Source organism: Indicator indicator, chromosome 15 (assembly GCF_027791375.1).
Source record: "Indicator indicator isolate 239-I01 chromosome 15, UM_Iind_1.1, whole genome shotgun sequence".
In the NCBI taxonomy this organism is placed as follows: Eukaryota; Metazoa; Chordata; class Aves; order Piciformes; family Indicatoridae; genus Indicator; species Indicator indicator.
Genome location: NC_072024.1, coordinates 3,943,704 through 3,960,801, shown reverse-complemented (window position 1 = coordinate 3,960,801; position 17,098 = coordinate 3,943,704). Strand labels below are relative to the sequence as shown.

Sequence of the window (17,098 nt, the reverse complement as noted above, 5' to 3'; positions counted from 1 at the left end):
AACTTTACAGGATAGTTTTACTTCAACCTACAGTGAAATATAAAGAGTTTAAAAACACGTCAGGATAGAAGAAAAACCATGCATTAACCACTGTAGTTTTCTTAAAAAGAAAAAAAAAAGCACTTTTCTGTAGTAACAGATTCTGGTTTTCTTTTTTTCTTTTTTTTTCTTTTTTTCCCAGCAAACAAAAAAAAGAGCATCATCACAACATGGAGTTAAGAGTCAAGGAAAATATTGTTGGGAAGAAGCTGGATACACTGAAGATACTCAAGACTGATGGACCAGAACCTCTTGCATCCATACCTGTGACAAATGAAAAAGGTCAGGATTAAATGCATGACTATTCTGCTATGCCAAAAAAAAAATTGCTCTTCCTACATGCTAAGCAAAAATGATTGTAAAGTTTTATTTCTGACAAGCAATGAAAACATAGCAAAAGACAGTAAATGTTTTCTAACCACAGAAAAGCCTTGCAAAATGCTGAAACTGTAAGAATGGTCTTTACTTTCAAGGTAATAATGGGGGAAAAAAAAAAGAAAAGAAAAAGGAGGAAAAGTAAAAAAAAAAAAAATCTGATCTTTTTAATACCAATTTAGATGGTAATTTACCAGTTCAAGAGAATGAAGTTTGCCATGCATAAGGGCATGAAGACTGTTAATTGCTTTTCTTTTTATTACTTTTTTTTTTTTTAACCACAAAACACACACTATTAATTCTCTTTTCCCTATCAGTAAGGACTCATTTCCTGCAAAGACAAGCTGTGGCATCTGCAGGGTGTCAGCTGTAGATTTAGTAATGGCTCTCTACACCAAGGCAGAGAGCTGTCTCTCTATACCATGACCAGCATGGAGAAGGTTCTGGCATTGGTTGGGGACATTATATAAGCATGTGACAAAATAATGGTGATTCAGCTTTAACCTACTGGCTAGCCTGGGAATCAGGATCTGCTCACTGCTGGTGCCATCTCCACCATCAGTTGTTGCTTTCACTTCAATGATGTAATCTTCATTAGACTGCAGCAGCAGTTCAGCAGTTGTCTTGTCCGTGCTCAGCACGTTCATACTGGGCTGGCTGCTGGTCCTGTACAAAACCTGCAACAGGAGCCAAGAGCTGCAGTGTGACATTGCTCACGCTGAGCAGCAGTTAGAAACAAGGTTTCAGACTTCAAAGGGATGGGAGGAGAGGAAAGATCTGATTTTTGGTTAATATTAGAGGGCAGAATTACATTCAAAGGAGGAAGGTAACATCAATCACTCTTTTATTTCAGCTTTAATCTAAAATGACATGATGTGTAATGATCACACGTGAACAATGGAATCTGTTAAGTATCTTGATGCTGTATTGTTCTAAAAATTATCCCACCTCTTGGAATCTGTCATTACCTAGATCAGCTTATGCCAATACATAGTTTGGGAAGGAGTGAAGTAATCAAAATTACAGCCTGTGCTTGGGAGATGTTCTGCAGGTGCTCAGTGATGATTTTGCCACGAAACTGAACTGCATTTGGCATCTCCTGTTTTAAGGAGCAGAAGCCTCATCTGAACTTCACAGCCTGCTGCTCAGTATGGGTAGGCAGGAGGAGGGATTTAATGGCAACATCAGCCTCCCTTTGGTCCTGAAGGCTTGATGAGCCCCCAGCTTCAAACCAAGTTCTGTTAAGGCCCTTGCCTTCTGGGATAAATCCAGCTCCCGTAAGTGCTTTACTTCAGTAAAATTAAGCATCTTAATCAAAATTCAGCTTACCCTTGTGTGCTCGGCAATATTACTATCCACAGGGAAACCTGGAAGTGTTGTGGGAGGCAGCAAGCAGTGTGAAACTCTGCATGGTGTGTTTTTAGGTCATCTACCATCGATGGGACTGGATGGCTTTATCTATGCTATAAACAGGTATTTCTTGCCAGTAAACTCAGAACAGTGAGTAGTCAGATCTTCAGCATAAATCTTTTATGCAGGAATACATCATGTGTGATCCAGCTTCTGCAGCTCATCATGAACAGCCTCAGCTATTCTTAAACACACTTAAGATACCTGACACATCGAAATACTTCTGTGCAGTTGCGTGCTGATCAGAACTGGAGTAGATGCAGCAATCTAATTGCTATCAAGACAATGAGCATGTCCCTTCAGTAGGTAAGAAGAGTAAAATTTAAGGATATCCGTTTGATATAAATGGTATTAGTAAATATTAATAAGCTGGACCCATCAGCTATATCTTGGGTTAATTGGGTTCTTTTAAGCTGTTACACAGTTGGGGAAATGTTACAGAGTTATAATAAGTGTTGTTAGACATGTTACAACATCCAGGTGTTACACATCTGGGTAAATGGGATCCCAACAAGCTGGCAGCAGTGCCTGCAGCTCTTGGCTTTGCCTGCATGAGGAGGAGAAGGCATTTACTGGACATTAATGGTTAAAGGATCACAGGTTGTAAGACACTGTTAGGATCTGTTCTAATTTCTATCCAAAGGAGACAGTACTGAAATGTTTTATAGGTGGTATCATGCCTCCTGTGGACTCCCACCTTGCAAAGAGACAAGACAAAGCAGACGGGATTGCTTTCAGGTATTTTTCTGATCTGTTTTCCCTTACCTTGTACCCAGTGACCTCTGACTCGTTCTCCATCGCTCTTACTTCCTCCCAGTTGAGGATCACTCTGGAGTTGGTGACATTCCACACAAGGTTTCCTGGGGGTTGACTGGGGGCTTCAAATACATAACAAAAGCATGACTTCAATTGGCATTAGTGATTTATACAACAGTAGGAAATAACAGCTCAGGTAATTGCCTGTCATTACATGTCAGATGCAAAAGCAACTGAAAGGCAGCCTCGTTTGTACACTTTATGGTTCAGACACTGAAATGGAAAAATAGAATGGCACAAAAATATTATTTCTGAAGTTGTATTACCTGCTGATGTCCTTCTGTAAACACAGCCAGACAAAAGCACAGATCTTAGGACATGGGTGAACAATTAGCACAAACTCTAATGATGGTAACAGACAATTCCTAGTTTTAGTGTCCTGCCAGGATTTTAAGCAAATACTTCACAAGGGGTTGGTTTTTAGACAAACCTAGCCTTTCTTAGTGAATACTCAGATCCACACACTGTGCTGATTTACTTTAACATCTTTGTAATGGAAAAATACTTGACAGGTTTTTGCTGCTCTTTCAACTGGAGGTGCAAGTCTGAAACGCTGTCTGTACCACTTCTGTCCCTGCAGCTGGAACAACAGTGTGCTATGGCCAAGTAAATCTCTTGGGGTTTTTTGTTCATTAACAATCTGAGACTGTTAGTTTCAAAAGCAGTAGCATGCTTTTGGCTGTCCTCTTCAATGTACCTCAAGCTGCTGAGCTTCCAGGGAACGGAAAGGTAAGGATGAACCTCTTAAGATGCCTCAAGTCGGTTTGCTAGAAAATGGGTCACACAGTGACACAATGATTAAAATCTTTTCTAAATGTGTTAGGGAAAACAATTTACTGTTGCTGTCACCTAGTGGATGCAACTACTGCTTAGGTGGACTGTGCCATGCTTTGATGCTGAAGGTTTCAGTAGTAAACACTGACAGGGCTTTTAAACACTCTTATTTTCCAAGTCTCTCACACAGGTAGCTTCCTACCTTCTTTACATGAGCAGTCAGATCAAACCCCTCCTGGTTATACTTCATAACAAAAAGCAGACACAGAAAAAAATATCTAAGAGTGAGACTTAAAAGAATGATTCTGAAGTCAAGCAACCACTTGCAGGTATATATTTGGCAGCATGTGTCCCATTCTATACACTAAACAGAATTTAACCTGATACACTAATAAGCCCATTTGTGTAAATGTAAGAGGAGATTGTTCTGCTCCTGAGAATTAAGCATTACAGCATATCTGAACAGTTTTCACACTGAGATATTAAAGCTGAGTTTCAAAAGCAATGAGTCATTCTTTTAAATCCACAACAACAATTAATATGACAGCTGAAAAAATGAGGAGTAATTATAGCTAAAAAACCCGTAAGCCTCTATCTACCACTTGACTTTTGGAAAGGATTTAGAAGGCTCCAATTCACTTCAGATACCAAAATGTCCACTAATCTCCAATCTTCAGAACTGCAGAACTTAATCTGTAGTAGGTCAAATCCTGAACCACCACCACCACCACACCTAAGTACATGCCCAGCACTAAGTGTGCACAAAGTTACCTGGATTTCTCTGAGGCGCCTCAGATGCCTGGTCACATACACTGGTGCTTAGAATTGATGGATGGAACATTTTCTTGTATTAAGACCTTCTAAATAAGAAATAACTGTAACATCTTCTTCAATTGCCTGACATTTTATATGGTGTCCAATTCTGGTGTCCCCAGCATAAAAAGGACACAGAGCTGTTGGAGTGAGTCCAGAGGAGGCCACAAAGATGATCCAAGGGCTGAGACACTGCTGCTGTGAGGGAGCAGGGGTTGTTCAGCATAGAGAAGAGAAGTCTCTGGGGGACCTTAGTGCTGCCTTCCTATACCTAAAGGGATCCTACAGGAAGGCTGAAGAGAGACTTTTCATAGGGGTGTCTAGTGACAGGACAAGGAGGGGAATGGTTTGAAGCTGAGGGAGAGTAGTTTAGAAGTGGACCTTAGGAAGAAGGTCTTCAGTATGAGGAGGGTGCTGAGACTCTGGAATATGTTATCCAGGGAGGTTGTGGATGTCTTCTTCCTGGGGGTGTTCAAGGCCAGGCTGGATGAAGCCTTGAGCAGCTGAGTCTAGTTGAGAGCTATCCTTGCCCATGGCAGGGAGGTTGGACCAGGTGATCACTGAGGTCCCTTCCAACCTGAGGCATTCTGTGATTGATTTTATGAAACTAAGCTATGCTTCTTATTTTGGGCTGGGAACATGGCTGTTGATTTCAATTATAAGAGCAAAGATACTTTAATGGTCTGAGATAAACACTGACTTCTGAATCTTGAAATATACTGCCAGCTGACCTTAGGTATTTGTTTGCTTTGATGTAGCAAACAGTCCCTGAGAAGTATCTTGTAAATCATGTAGGGTGAATGTAAATGCAGTGTGCACAGAAATCCTTCTCAGTGAAAAACACATCAATCACCAATATTCAAGTTAAGGTAGAAATTGGCATTGATTAAAAATCAGACATTTGAATGAAAAATCAGATTCTACTGCAGCAGTACAGAGAATTATTTGTCTTAGTCAATTCAATTAGCAGTTAGCAAAATCCTTCAGACTGACATTACACTGTACTGCAGTTTTTGCTCTCTTTATTCACCAGCAAGATATGTGGACATAAAGCAATTAATTTTTATTTATAATTATTCCAACAGCAGTGATCTTATGACTAAGGGCCTGATCCAGCTCCTGTTAAGAGCAGTGTGATCAGGTGCTTGTCCAGGTCTCATTCTGGAATATCACTGACCAGACTGGCATGACCTTGAGTGAGCAGCCAGAGAGATGATTAATTAGAGAAAACTTCTCATCACGTCAGGTACAGGCTACAGGCAGTGAGTTAGTTCAGCTCAGCCAATTCATGGTGACTACGCACAGATTATATTTAAAGTCAAGCAGATGTAAGTTCATCTGTGTTGGTTTGGTCCTTAGTGACAGGCTGCCACTCACTGCTGCATATAATCATTGCTGATAAACTGCCTTGTTTTGTAATATTGATGATGTGACTGCTTTTGGAAGCAGGATGTTAATGACTCTTCCAGAGAATTTGACCTTTCAGACATATTTAATTGTACATTCTTGTGACTGTGACAGAAATACTTGGAGATTTATGACCCTGATTCTGAGTTGCAATACAATGCACGAGCACACTAAAAATATTTCCATTTGTAGACAAATTAGTGCAGCCTTTGACAATCTGTTCCCTGGCCTAGTTTCTTCTTTTTAATAGTAAAGTGGCCTCTTGTGCAATTTGCTCAAGGGGAAACAATGGACATGAAGGATTGTTTTGCATGAATGGGATGAGGATCACTGCATTTCAAAAGCCATGCCCTAGAGAACTTAAAAATATGTTATAAATCCCTGAAAAATGCAACAAGTCTGGCTTTTACCTTCCAAATGACAGGAATTGTTCTTTTCAAATTCTCCCAGCTACTGGAAGAATAATAAAAGATTCTGTGCAGAAATTAGATATCTATCTTCAGCTCCACTAGCACAGCTGGGTTTTACTTACTCATCCTGCTAAAGCAGCAGAGGGTAGAAAATAGAAGATCTGTGTGACTCCCCTGGCTTGTGAGAGAATTCAGGAGTTATGCAGATTGTGGTCCCCAGGAAGGTGCCTGTTTTCATTTCCCTGCAAGCACTAACACACACTTACAGCTCTCCCCACTTGAAATTCAAGCTACTTACGTGTCTTTTTTGTGGTAGCATTCACTGTGGCACTGAAGGGACCTGCTCCAGCGCTGTTATAAGCACGGACAGCTGTGTAGTATGCTAAGTTGCTCTTCAAACCTGTTATTCTTACTGATGTCTCATTCCCTGCAGCTTTTACTCTGTTTGAAGATTCTTCTTTTCCACCATTGTTCCAGTACCTAACCTAGTAGACAGAAAACAAAACCATTTAAAATCTTGCTTGGAATGGAGTGTGCACCCACAGCACTGCATTTGACTCCTTTAAGTGCATTTCCTTTTTTCTCAACTGAGAAAGGTGAAACTACACTAAGGATTAAAAAACAAGTTTACTGTGTAAAAAAAAAAAAATATAATAATTCTTATCCATCTGCTTTTCGTACTTGCTGCTCTATTTATTGTGACTGTAGGAAAATGGAAACTGAAATAGTAGATCTGACTTGAATTAAAAGATGACAGGAGGAAAACCATCACCTCATCTAAAAAGTAAACAAGTTAGACCCCAGGATAACTGTACCTTATAAAACAGTTCCTTTGTGAGTAAATGTAATGCTGAAAAAGTGACAGTTTGGAAACACTGTTAGACAGGCACATGGCTATCAGCAAAACAGAATTTTGTTCTACGTTCTTTGTTTTCAGAGATACTTGGAAGGAAATAGCCTTCTTCTGGGTGTAGGGGAGGCAGGAAGAAAGCAAGCTGCATTTACTCAGCACTGGAGGCTGTACAAGAAAAGCCAAAAAAAACCCCCACCAAACCAACCAAACAAAAAAACAAACCAAAACAAAAAAAGAAGAAAAAAAAACAATTAAAAAAAAAAGAAGCAAAAAATAGTAGGGGAAAAAAAAAAATCAACAAACCAACAGAAGCAAAGAGGGGCAGGAAAGCCAGTTAGGAAGACACAGGGTCCTAGCAGCAAGCACTGCAAACAGACAAGGACACTTCTTCCAAGAAGGAGATAAATAGCAAAATTAAATCCACTATTTGCAGGTCAGAGCACACTGCTTGGTTGGTTTGTGTGAGAAGGACTCTGCACACAGATGTGCTGCTGTCCTGTAGCCTGCATGGCCCTTGTGGCTCACAGTCCCTTTCCAGTGGGACTATACATTCAATGAGCTTACCTCATAGCCCAGTAACCTTCCACTGCTCATCTTCCAGGGAATGGCTGTCCAGGAGACTTCGATGATGGAGGATGACAGACTTGTTGCAGACACACCAGAAGGTGCTATGCTTGGCTCTGTGGTGGGAAATCAGTAAATGAGAGATGGTCAGCAGCGCTGGTGACTGAAGATCAAAACATGTCCATGTTCCAAGTGGTCTCATTTCTATTGCCTATTCTATTGTTACATTACCAGATGAAACCCCTCATGTAAATATATAGAGGTAACTCAGTCTTGAGGTACCTCAGCCACATACCTTCTTCTGCTGAAAACACTGTGGTTACTGAACTAAATGGCCCTTCTCCTTTGTTGTTATAGACCCCAACTTTGACTTCATATGGTGAAAAGGGCAAGATGCTTTCATTCCTGAAGACATATCGTGGTGTGTCAGGAGAGGTGACCACAGTCTGTATCCAAGTCGTGGTGCCAAAGGGGCGGAAAGCAACAACGTAGCCAAAGCCTTCTCCATTTTGTAATTCTTCAGGAATGGGCTGTGAGAAAAGCAACAGATGACAAAGTCTGTCATGCTACACACAGCACAGGACATGTTCTGCAGAAAGAAAGTACTGACAGACTAACAGACATGATTGTAACCAGCTTCTGGTGCTGCGTTTGGTATTGTTCCACCAACAAATTAACTCTGGAACAGGAAAGCAAGATATGTTCCTTTCAACTTTAAGGTTTGCACTTCAAGAAGAGAATAATTTTCAGGTATTTTCCTTATTTTTCACTAAGTATACTGTTCTAAGACTCTTCAGGAAATGCCTTTTTTTTTCCTTTCCAATTTCACGATCTATAATTCATAAAAAATGAGTAATTGCTTACTCAACTCTTCCAGAATCCAATACTACCTTTGTACAGTGGCTTACACCATCCTCTGCTGTGATCATGATTAGATAACCACACAGAGCAGTCAGTGTTACAAAAGAATGTTAACATTTCTTATCTCATTAAAAAGAGGAAACCTAACAAAGTAGTGTCTGATTGTTGGCACTGGCTACAACATGCATCCAGACTTAATGATAGGAAAGCAAGAGCTGCATATTTGCTCTGAATAGCATCATTCCTTGGCTGAACCTATAAGCACCTCCTCTTCCTCTTCCCCCACCCTCCTGCCCCCTTTTTTAGCCTTCACATTTGTTTAAAAAGCAATCCCAGCCACACTAACTAAGCTCCCCACTACTTGCTACCCAGCACAGTAACACAGGGAAGCAGGAGGGGGAAAGCAAACATGCAGAGCTGACTGCACAGTGTTACCAAGCACATATACATCCCAGATGAGAAGATGCTGCAGCCAAGGAAATTCATACTTTAAGGAGTTTGAATGAAAAAAAAAGAAAAAAATTATTCTCTGAAAAAGAAATTGCTTGCCAGGAAACTTACATCCCATGTTATGACCAGTTCAGACCTGCTGCCTCCTCCCCCACTGACTTCAGATGGGGGGATTTCAGGAACTGTGGAAAGGAAATGCACAGCTGACTACACAGTGCAGGTACAAGAGACCACATCACATCATATTATCCTCCTGCTCTGCAGCTGACCTGATTGTATTCATACTGCTTTTGCAAACCAAGGAAATGCTTTTGAGGCAGTGTGAGCAGTCCTGGAAAGCCCCAGTCCTGTCCTGCACCCACCTTGCTGCTGCCCAGCACTGGGGCAGGCTGGTGTTTTTCTGAATGCCCCAAAAGACCCTCACTAGCTTGCAGTCTGAAACATGCAAGCTAATGCTTGTAAAAACTGGAGCCATGCTTCATTTTTTTTAACAGAGTTAACTTATGCAGATGTCTTGGGCAATGGCCTTACTCCAAGTGAACTCCTGGGGTTCCAGTTGATGTCTTCTTCCAAACTGCACACTTGTTACATGGGAGGTGTACACTGATCAAACAATGGAAATGAAAAGACCCTGTCAAGATTAACCTTTTCCCATCCATTAACACATCCAGACTCTGCAGCACTGCCTGAACTGGCAGACTTTGGCATGCTAAATACAGTTTAAAGGTATTTAGATGTCATGCCTCTGTGGTGCTCAGTAATGCACCACAAACTGTCCACAGCTAAATGCACAAATCATGAACTGGTTCCAGGCTTTTATACTCCATGGCTATTCCAAGCTTGTTTGCTAAGAGCCAAGGATATGAATACTCTTTTTAAATAAACATTCAAGATTCTTAAAATATAAACAAATAGAAGAACCCACTAACCTGCCTCTTCAGTTCTTACTTTTTCTGAGGGTAAACTAGGTTCTCCACCTCCTATTTTGTTACTGGCAACCACACGAAATTCATATTCCACCCAAGGATTTAAATCCACAACTGTGGTTGTGAATGTTTTTCCATCAATCACATCTGGAACTATTTAAAAAGAAAAGAAAACAAAATAATAATAAAATAAGAACATGGTGTCCCTGGTCAACAATTCAACAGAGCTTGTAACAAGAATTGTGTTCTACCTGTTGTAACTCGCTGCCAGCCAACTGAGAAGGGCGTCCTTGCTTGTATGGTGTAAGTGGTTACTGGGCTGTGATTGTCTGTGCCTTCTTGCCAGGAGATCTGAGCTGTGGTATCAGTAATTTCATCCACTTTCACATGTTCAGGGGGCCCAGGTGAGCCTGGAATCAGATTGAAAAATACACAGCATTTTGTAAAGGCAGTACCTTGGAAAGCTCTAACACAGCAGCACGGATCCGCATTCTACCAGTGCTGTGGAAAGAAGACAACAATTCAACCTGGGGTGAGAACATTTGGAATTACTGTTTTACATTCACTAAACTGAGCATCCAATTCAGAACCACTCTGAACGGCAGCACAGGTGACAGGGTTGTGGTTTTTTTCCAAGGGCCTTTGTTCAGTGTGATCCCTTGATCACTCTGGTGTCTTTTACTTCAGTCCTCAATGTCCTATTGTAGCCCACGACCACATTGCTGCACTCTGACAGTTTTTTATCTACAGCTGTTCTACTCTACAATGCACTGTAGCGATTCTTCAGTACAATATCTGATCAGCACCCTGAGCAGTAGTCCAGGCAGACGAGCTTTCTGCTGCCTGCTGGAAAATCCTGATTCTAGGTATGCTGGCAAAAATGCTGGGTTTTGTCTCTTCAGCACCAGCAAAGGGGTTGAAATACCTTAACAGCACATTGACAATTAGCAAATATCTGGCTTATTTTAAAATACATCAAATAAGTGTTGATCTCAATGTGCTCTTCTAGATCAAAGCTTCTCTCCTGCAATACATGTAAACTATATCATCAGCAAGGAAAGCTACAGTTCTGGCTTAACCACAAACATTCCAGCTCTGAAAAAAAAAAAAAAGGAATAAGACTGCATTATATTCTTTGAACTCCAGTGTGTTCCTGGAACAAAGCCTTTCCCAGGCTCTGGCAGCAATTGCCCATTTCACAGAAGGACTCCAGGGTCACCAACCCTAACTGTTAGTTTGCAGAGACATCAACTTCCCGCTCAGTCGCAGCTGCCAGTACCAAGTTCCCTCTCATCACTGACTTGAAGGATTGTCACAGGCAGAAAGGCTGTGAGGTCAATATTATATCCTCCAGCTCTTAATCTCTCTGGAGAAAAAAAAAAAGAAAAAAATCAGGCTTCATCCAAAAATTGAGCTGAAATTCTCCCTAACTGCAAGGCAGAATGAAATAATTCAAGTCACAATCATTCATCACTTAATGCAAGTCATGAATTGTTTCTGTAATCTACAGCCATCAGTTGTTTCTGTGATCTACAATATAACAATGTTAGAAACTGTGCTTCCTGGGAAGTGGAGCTGAAAGGTACCTCGCACGATCAGGTCTGCTGCTGACGCTACGCTATCCACTTCTGTCTTCACCATGCAAACGTATTTTCCGCTGTGTTTCAGCTGGATGTTTCTAATCATTAAATCTCCTGAGGCACTCTGTTGAAATACAAAGTTCTTATTAACATAACACATTACTACCTTGTAATTTAATAGCAGTATCTGTAAATGAAATCAACCAAAAAAAGGCGAAGATAAAGTTGTTAAAGATGGTGCTGGCAGGGCAGCAAGTCCAGCCCCTCAGCTGCTCCATGCAACTGTCTGTAAGCATCTTCCTAATAAACATAGAATCAGAGAACTGGTTTGGTAGGAAAAGACCTTTAAGATCATTGAGTCCAACCATTCTCTAACTCTACCAGTTCTGGTGCTAAACCCTCAGCACCACAGGAGGTAGTGCCCCTCTTTTCCAGGAGAAGTAAGCTGCAATAAGGTTAGCTCATATGGGGAATGTACCTGCTGACTGCTGCTAGGAACCATGAAGTACATCAGTGCCTTATGACCAACCAGTTGTCTCAAAATCCCAAGAGAAAAATGTGGTTTTTATGGCCTTTAACCATTCCCCCTCCCCCCCATCATGTCTCTCATGTCATCTCCTGAATCAAGGGAAACAGCCACAAAAATTGAGTGACAGCTGTGTTAACTTCCTACCACATTAGGGCTCCTGGTATTTGTTTTCCACATCACCAAGACCTTTGGTAGCCAGTGTCACTTCAAACATTTCCTCTTTGTGCCAGCTGAATTACTGCATTGACCCAAGGTCACAACATATTTTCCAGGTGAAAAAAATCTCTCAAGCACATTTTTATTTTTAAAAGTTTTCCATTTTCTAAAAGGTTTCAGGAGAAGCAGAATTTCACTGGAGGACAGAACCCTATCTAGTGGGTATCTTCAGCTACTCTGGCCACATGACCTATTTTTGGGTGCACAATGGTTTGGGAGAAAGTGTAAGAAACAATTCTGGAGTTTATTTTAGTGCTGAGAAAATAATTAGCAACCTTTCCATGCTCACCCCCATTATTTCAGCATTGGGATGTTTTAATTCTTTATGCAACACAAACTGAAAGCAATCAAGCTTGATTCCCTTCTCTGCCTGGTGAAAGCAGAAATCAGGAGGTTCATAGAAAGGTTTGGGTTGCAGGACTGCCTATTATACATGAGAAGAAGGCAATATCTAAAATCCATCTGCTTTTTGCAAATGGATATTCAGGGAATGACCACCAGCAACAGTGCACACTCACAAGCAAATCGTGTTCTACACAAACTTATTTTAGCAAACTAAATGTAAAACATCTTGACCACAAGGATTGTTAACAGAATGATTTTGCTTGACATCGACCCCAGCAAATTATAAACACTGCACTTGAATGATTCGTGGCTGTTCTGGGGAAGAATCCCCGCAAAGCAGTGGGGAAAACACAGAAACCTGCAGCAGCAAAAAGCTCCCATGCAGATGACACCCCCATGGCTCTGCAGACCAGCAGCAGTATCCACATTCTTGCTTAGCCAAATTAAATCCTTGTCAGCAGGGACAAGGCCAGGTGACAGCAAGATCCCCTTCCTTTCTCCATGCTACACAGCATACAAAGACTGAGTTGCCCAAGCAGCTACTGAGGTTGCTTTGCTTCTCCTGACTGGGTAACACCCTGAGCCAGTGCTGTGCTCTGAGAGCAGGTGACACCCCAAACAGCTTAGAAGCAATCTGTTCAAACTGTGGGAATCTGCTTGGTGTGCCCTGCTCTTTGGATACATCATCTGCATAACACAAAAGAGAGCAGGAAGACACTGTTACATCCTGCATTTTTCTAACCATCTGGAAGACCAGGTGGTGGTCCCATAACATTCCCACTAACTACTACATGTTGGACACCTCAGGCATGTGTGACAGGGATTTCCAAGATGTCACTACGCAAATCTGTCTGGTGAAAAGTTACTTTGCTTTTGCCATGTTTATGACCAAGAAAATTATTTGTGCACAGGTATTAAAAACAACACACACTGCAGCTATTGGAAGGCTTAGAATATGTAAAGAAGGAACATAAAGAAAGCTGATGGGAGACCTTTTTACTCTCTGCAACCCCTTGAAAGGAACTGTTGGTCTCTTCTCCCTAGTAACAGGTGATAGCACAAAAAAGAAATGGCCTCAAGTTGCACCAGGGGAGGTTTAGGTTGGATCTTAGAAACTTCTTCACTGAAAGGGTTCTCAAAGCCTGGGACAGGCTCCCCAGGGAGGTGGTTGAATCCACTTTACTGGAGGTGTTTAAAAGACACAGAGATGTGGTGCTGCGGGACATGGCCTAGCACCAGACTTGGTAGAGATAGAGAATTGTTGTACTGGATCTTAAAGATCTCTTCCAACCCAAATGATTCTCTATTTATGTTTACTTACCATCACCTGTGAAATTCTTTCATTGACTTTAGTGGGATATAAAGTTCATAAAAATCTTTTCCTGGAGCTCTAAGTAACTTTTATTAAGTTTTCTACTAATGAGCTTAAATCCCTCTTCAAACAAATAAAACCCTTAAATGGCTATTTTCCACAAATCCCCCAATTCTGTCCCTTATGACAAATTTCCAAGTAAAATGTTCTGGATTCAGGGTTCTGAGTTAGGCAATGCTCACATTCTGGATTTGTATCCAGCACTGATGGAGAATTTTTGGTGCAAAACTACTTTTTGATGATTTTTTTTTTCCCCAGTGGCAAAAATAAGATAAAATAAAATAAAATAAGATAAAGTAAAATAAGGTAAGATAAAATTAAATAAAATAATAAAATAAAAACAAAATAAAAACAAAATAAAAATAAAAATAAAATAAATAAGTAAAATAAATAAAATAAATAAAATAAATATAAAATAAATAAAATAAATATAAAATAAATAAAATAAAAAATAAGTAAAATAAAATAAAATAAGTAAAATAAAATAAAATAAAATAAAATAAATTGAACCACCTAACCCAGGCTTTGATTTTGAATTTGGCCTGTGTTTGGTTTTGGAAAAAGCTGATTTTTTTTTTTTTTTTAGTGAGAAAATGGCATCTTCCAATCAGCTTACAAAGCCTTAATTAAGCCAAATGTCAGATTCAGATTTTGGTCTGGTTTTAACAGTTCCTTTCTAATATTACTATTTGTATGTACAACCTGAGTACAGCTGGGGGAAAATATTTCTAAACAAATAAAGCCCTTGTAGCAATCCTGGAAGGTAACGGGCTATGAAATCAGAGCATTCCCATTACAGCTTGACAGATGGTCAGTTTGTAATCCTCCAAACATTTCTGTGAACATGCACATGATATATAAATATCTCATGGCTCCTACAAGGAAATCTCATCATCTCCACGTGCACTTCTATTTAATCAACTGCAAACTGCACTACAGTCCCTGTGTTTGGTGCCTACTGATTAAATGCTCAATCTTTCAAGGTTTTACAGGCAAAAAAAAAAAAAAAGAATAAAGTTAGGTACTGAAATGTCACAGTTTCACAGGCAGCAGTGTCTAACCCCCAGCTATTCCTCCAGAGCAGGAGATCTGGCAAGAATATGCAAAAAGAACCTTTATGAAGGGTTCTAATGGCCAGTTTCACACCGATGCTCAGCTGCTTGTTTTGTCATCACTTGGCTGTGGCTTGCACCATAATGAGCTCTTTTGCTGTAATTGATTTCATTCTCTTGATAGATCCTGCATCTGTCCTATTGCTTTACTCCTCATGTTTTGATTAGAAGGCACCAGTGATGCCTATCACGCCCCCCCCCAGCAGCATCTCTGCATCCCACACAGGAAATATTTAATGAGATGTATGACTTCTCACCCAGGGAGGCTCAGGCAGGATGTTGAGGGATATGCTGGGAGGGAAGTAGAGTTAAAACAAGGAAAGATGAGATGTTCTGTTTGGCTTTAGGCTGGGGGTTATCAAGTCTGGGCCAAGTTCCTCAGTCTTTGCAAAAAGTCATGTGGGGTCAGATACAGAAACAGAAGTAGGATGACTTCAAGTCTAAAACGCAAGGTGCCTGTACAGTGGGTTAAGAGCAGCAAGCTAGCTCAGTGAATGATTTCCCTCCAACACAGATGAAAATTGTACATGCTCAAAAGAGAAGAAACATCCTAATTTTAGCCTGTTGAAAAAGGAAAAATAGGTAAGGTTTTCTGTGCTGCATAAAACAAGTGAAGCTGTTGGTCACTCACCCCTCCAACCTTCTCAAAATGAGAAGCGTCTTTCTTGAAGTCCGTGAGCGTTCCATTGAAGTACCAGGTGAAGCTGATGTCCAATATAGGATCATGCTGAACCTGGCAAGGCAGCACAACACTTTCTCCCACAGTGACATCCATGTTGGAAGGTGCCAAAGTAATCCTTGTTGGCTCTGTTGAGAGCAGAAGTATCAGTTATTGGATCTCTGTATTGCTGAGCTTTGCTTGCCACTAATATTCTACCACGTTCTTCAAATCTCATTCCTGGCTGTCACTCCAAACTATGCAGCTGGACTATAAATGCTGCTGCCTGACCCTCTTGTTGGACCACTGTGTCCTTGCACGTTTACCAGCAGGAGCTACTCAACACTGAAAAGGTAAATTTTAACCTGCTGTGCACAGGCCAATGTGCTTTACAAAGCTAAGTGCACTGCAGCCCACAGCAATGAAATTCAAGAGCCTGTGTGGTTCTCAGTAATAACACTCAGGGGTTTTGGAGCAGGAAGCTGTAAGCAGCAGCCACTGGGAAGATTAAGAGGTAGGAGTGAGAGGAGCAGCTAATAAAATCTGGAAACTAGAAGAAATCAAGACAGGGTAGAAGGCATTGGATATTTGGGTCCATATATGATATGGAACAGAAATAGTGTCAATAAGAACAGCTGCTTGTTATTCCAGCATCACATTAATGGAAACAAGTTGCAAGTAAATACTGTAAAACTGAAACACAATCCTAGAAATACTTTGTATATAATTCTATTATTTCCACATAAAGGGAAACGAATCATTTAGGAGCACAGATGGACAAAGTGCAGCTGTTACTTCACTGACCAAACTAATTCTGTTTGAATCTCTGAGCTCTCTAGGATATGACATAAAATCCCTGAATCTCTTTCCTCTCTAGTAATAAAAGTTCAATAGCAAATACTCTTTTAGCTTTATATATTGTCCAACACAGAACTTCTCACATTATTTACTTTCCACCACATTTAGTATTTTTTCAATAGGCAAACTCAGACTCCACAGTGTTGCAGACTTCTCCTGCAGAGTTTGCAATTCACTTTACATCACCTCACAGACACCCCTCTGTTCCACCTCACCTACCTGTAACTATTAAGCTTGTTGAGCCACTGGCTGTTCCAAACTGGTTTGTTGCCAGGCACATGTAGCTTCCAGCATCAGCTTTGGTCACATTGGCTATTCTTAGTCCTCCATCCTTCAAAAACGTGATTCTAAAAAAATTATGAAGAGATTTAAAAAGTTGCAGCATTGGTTCGTAGACAAAACACTTAAATACTCACACTGTTACCTTAGACAATCAGAGTGTGTGTTTGAAATGTTTGTGGCCATACACTGACAACACAAAACAAATCTGAACTCATCTTGAACCCATGTCTTGAACCCAGGATTTGGGCATCAGCAGCAGCAGTGTTTAAGATATGTAAGTGTGCAAACACGCGTTTGTGTGGGAGAGAGATGCTACATGAACACTCCAGGTGAGCATCTCAGTGCATTAGCTCAAGTTTAACAGTTCCCAGAGTAAGCATCAACTGAGAAGGTACCAAATGTCATGAAGCTTAACATTGCTGAGCAAGGGAAGAGAGCAGTCACCTCA

At 40.7% G+C, this 17,098-nt stretch overlaps 1 protein-coding gene across 1 annotated transcript in view; it reads right to left on the bottom strand.

Annotated features, from left to right (window-relative positions):
• Positions 1–202: 202 nt before the first annotated feature.
• The window catches only part of CNTN3 (contactin 3), an 88,763-nt gene continuing 71,867 nt past the window's right edge, over positions 203–17,098 (bottom strand). Inside the window, exons 9-20 of the mRNA XM_054387582.1 lie at positions 16,588–16,715; positions 15,484–15,659; positions 11,285–11,402; positions 9,950–10,108; positions 9,702–9,851; positions 8,884–8,954; positions 7,757–7,991; positions 7,462–7,577; positions 6,343–6,529; positions 2,590–2,702; positions 923–1,091; positions 203–303 (exon numbers count right to left, since the gene is read on the bottom strand). Coding sequence (XP_054243557.1) covers positions 203–303; positions 923–1,091; positions 2,590–2,702; positions 6,343–6,529; positions 7,462–7,577; positions 7,757–7,991; positions 8,884–8,954; positions 9,702–9,851; positions 9,950–10,108; positions 11,285–11,402; positions 15,484–15,659; positions 16,588–16,715 — 1,723 coding nt within the window. The remainder of the gene's footprint in view (positions 304–922; positions 1,092–2,589; positions 2,703–6,342; positions 6,530–7,461; positions 7,578–7,756; positions 7,992–8,883; positions 8,955–9,701; positions 9,852–9,949; positions 10,109–11,284; positions 11,403–15,483; positions 15,660–16,587; positions 16,716–17,098) is intronic.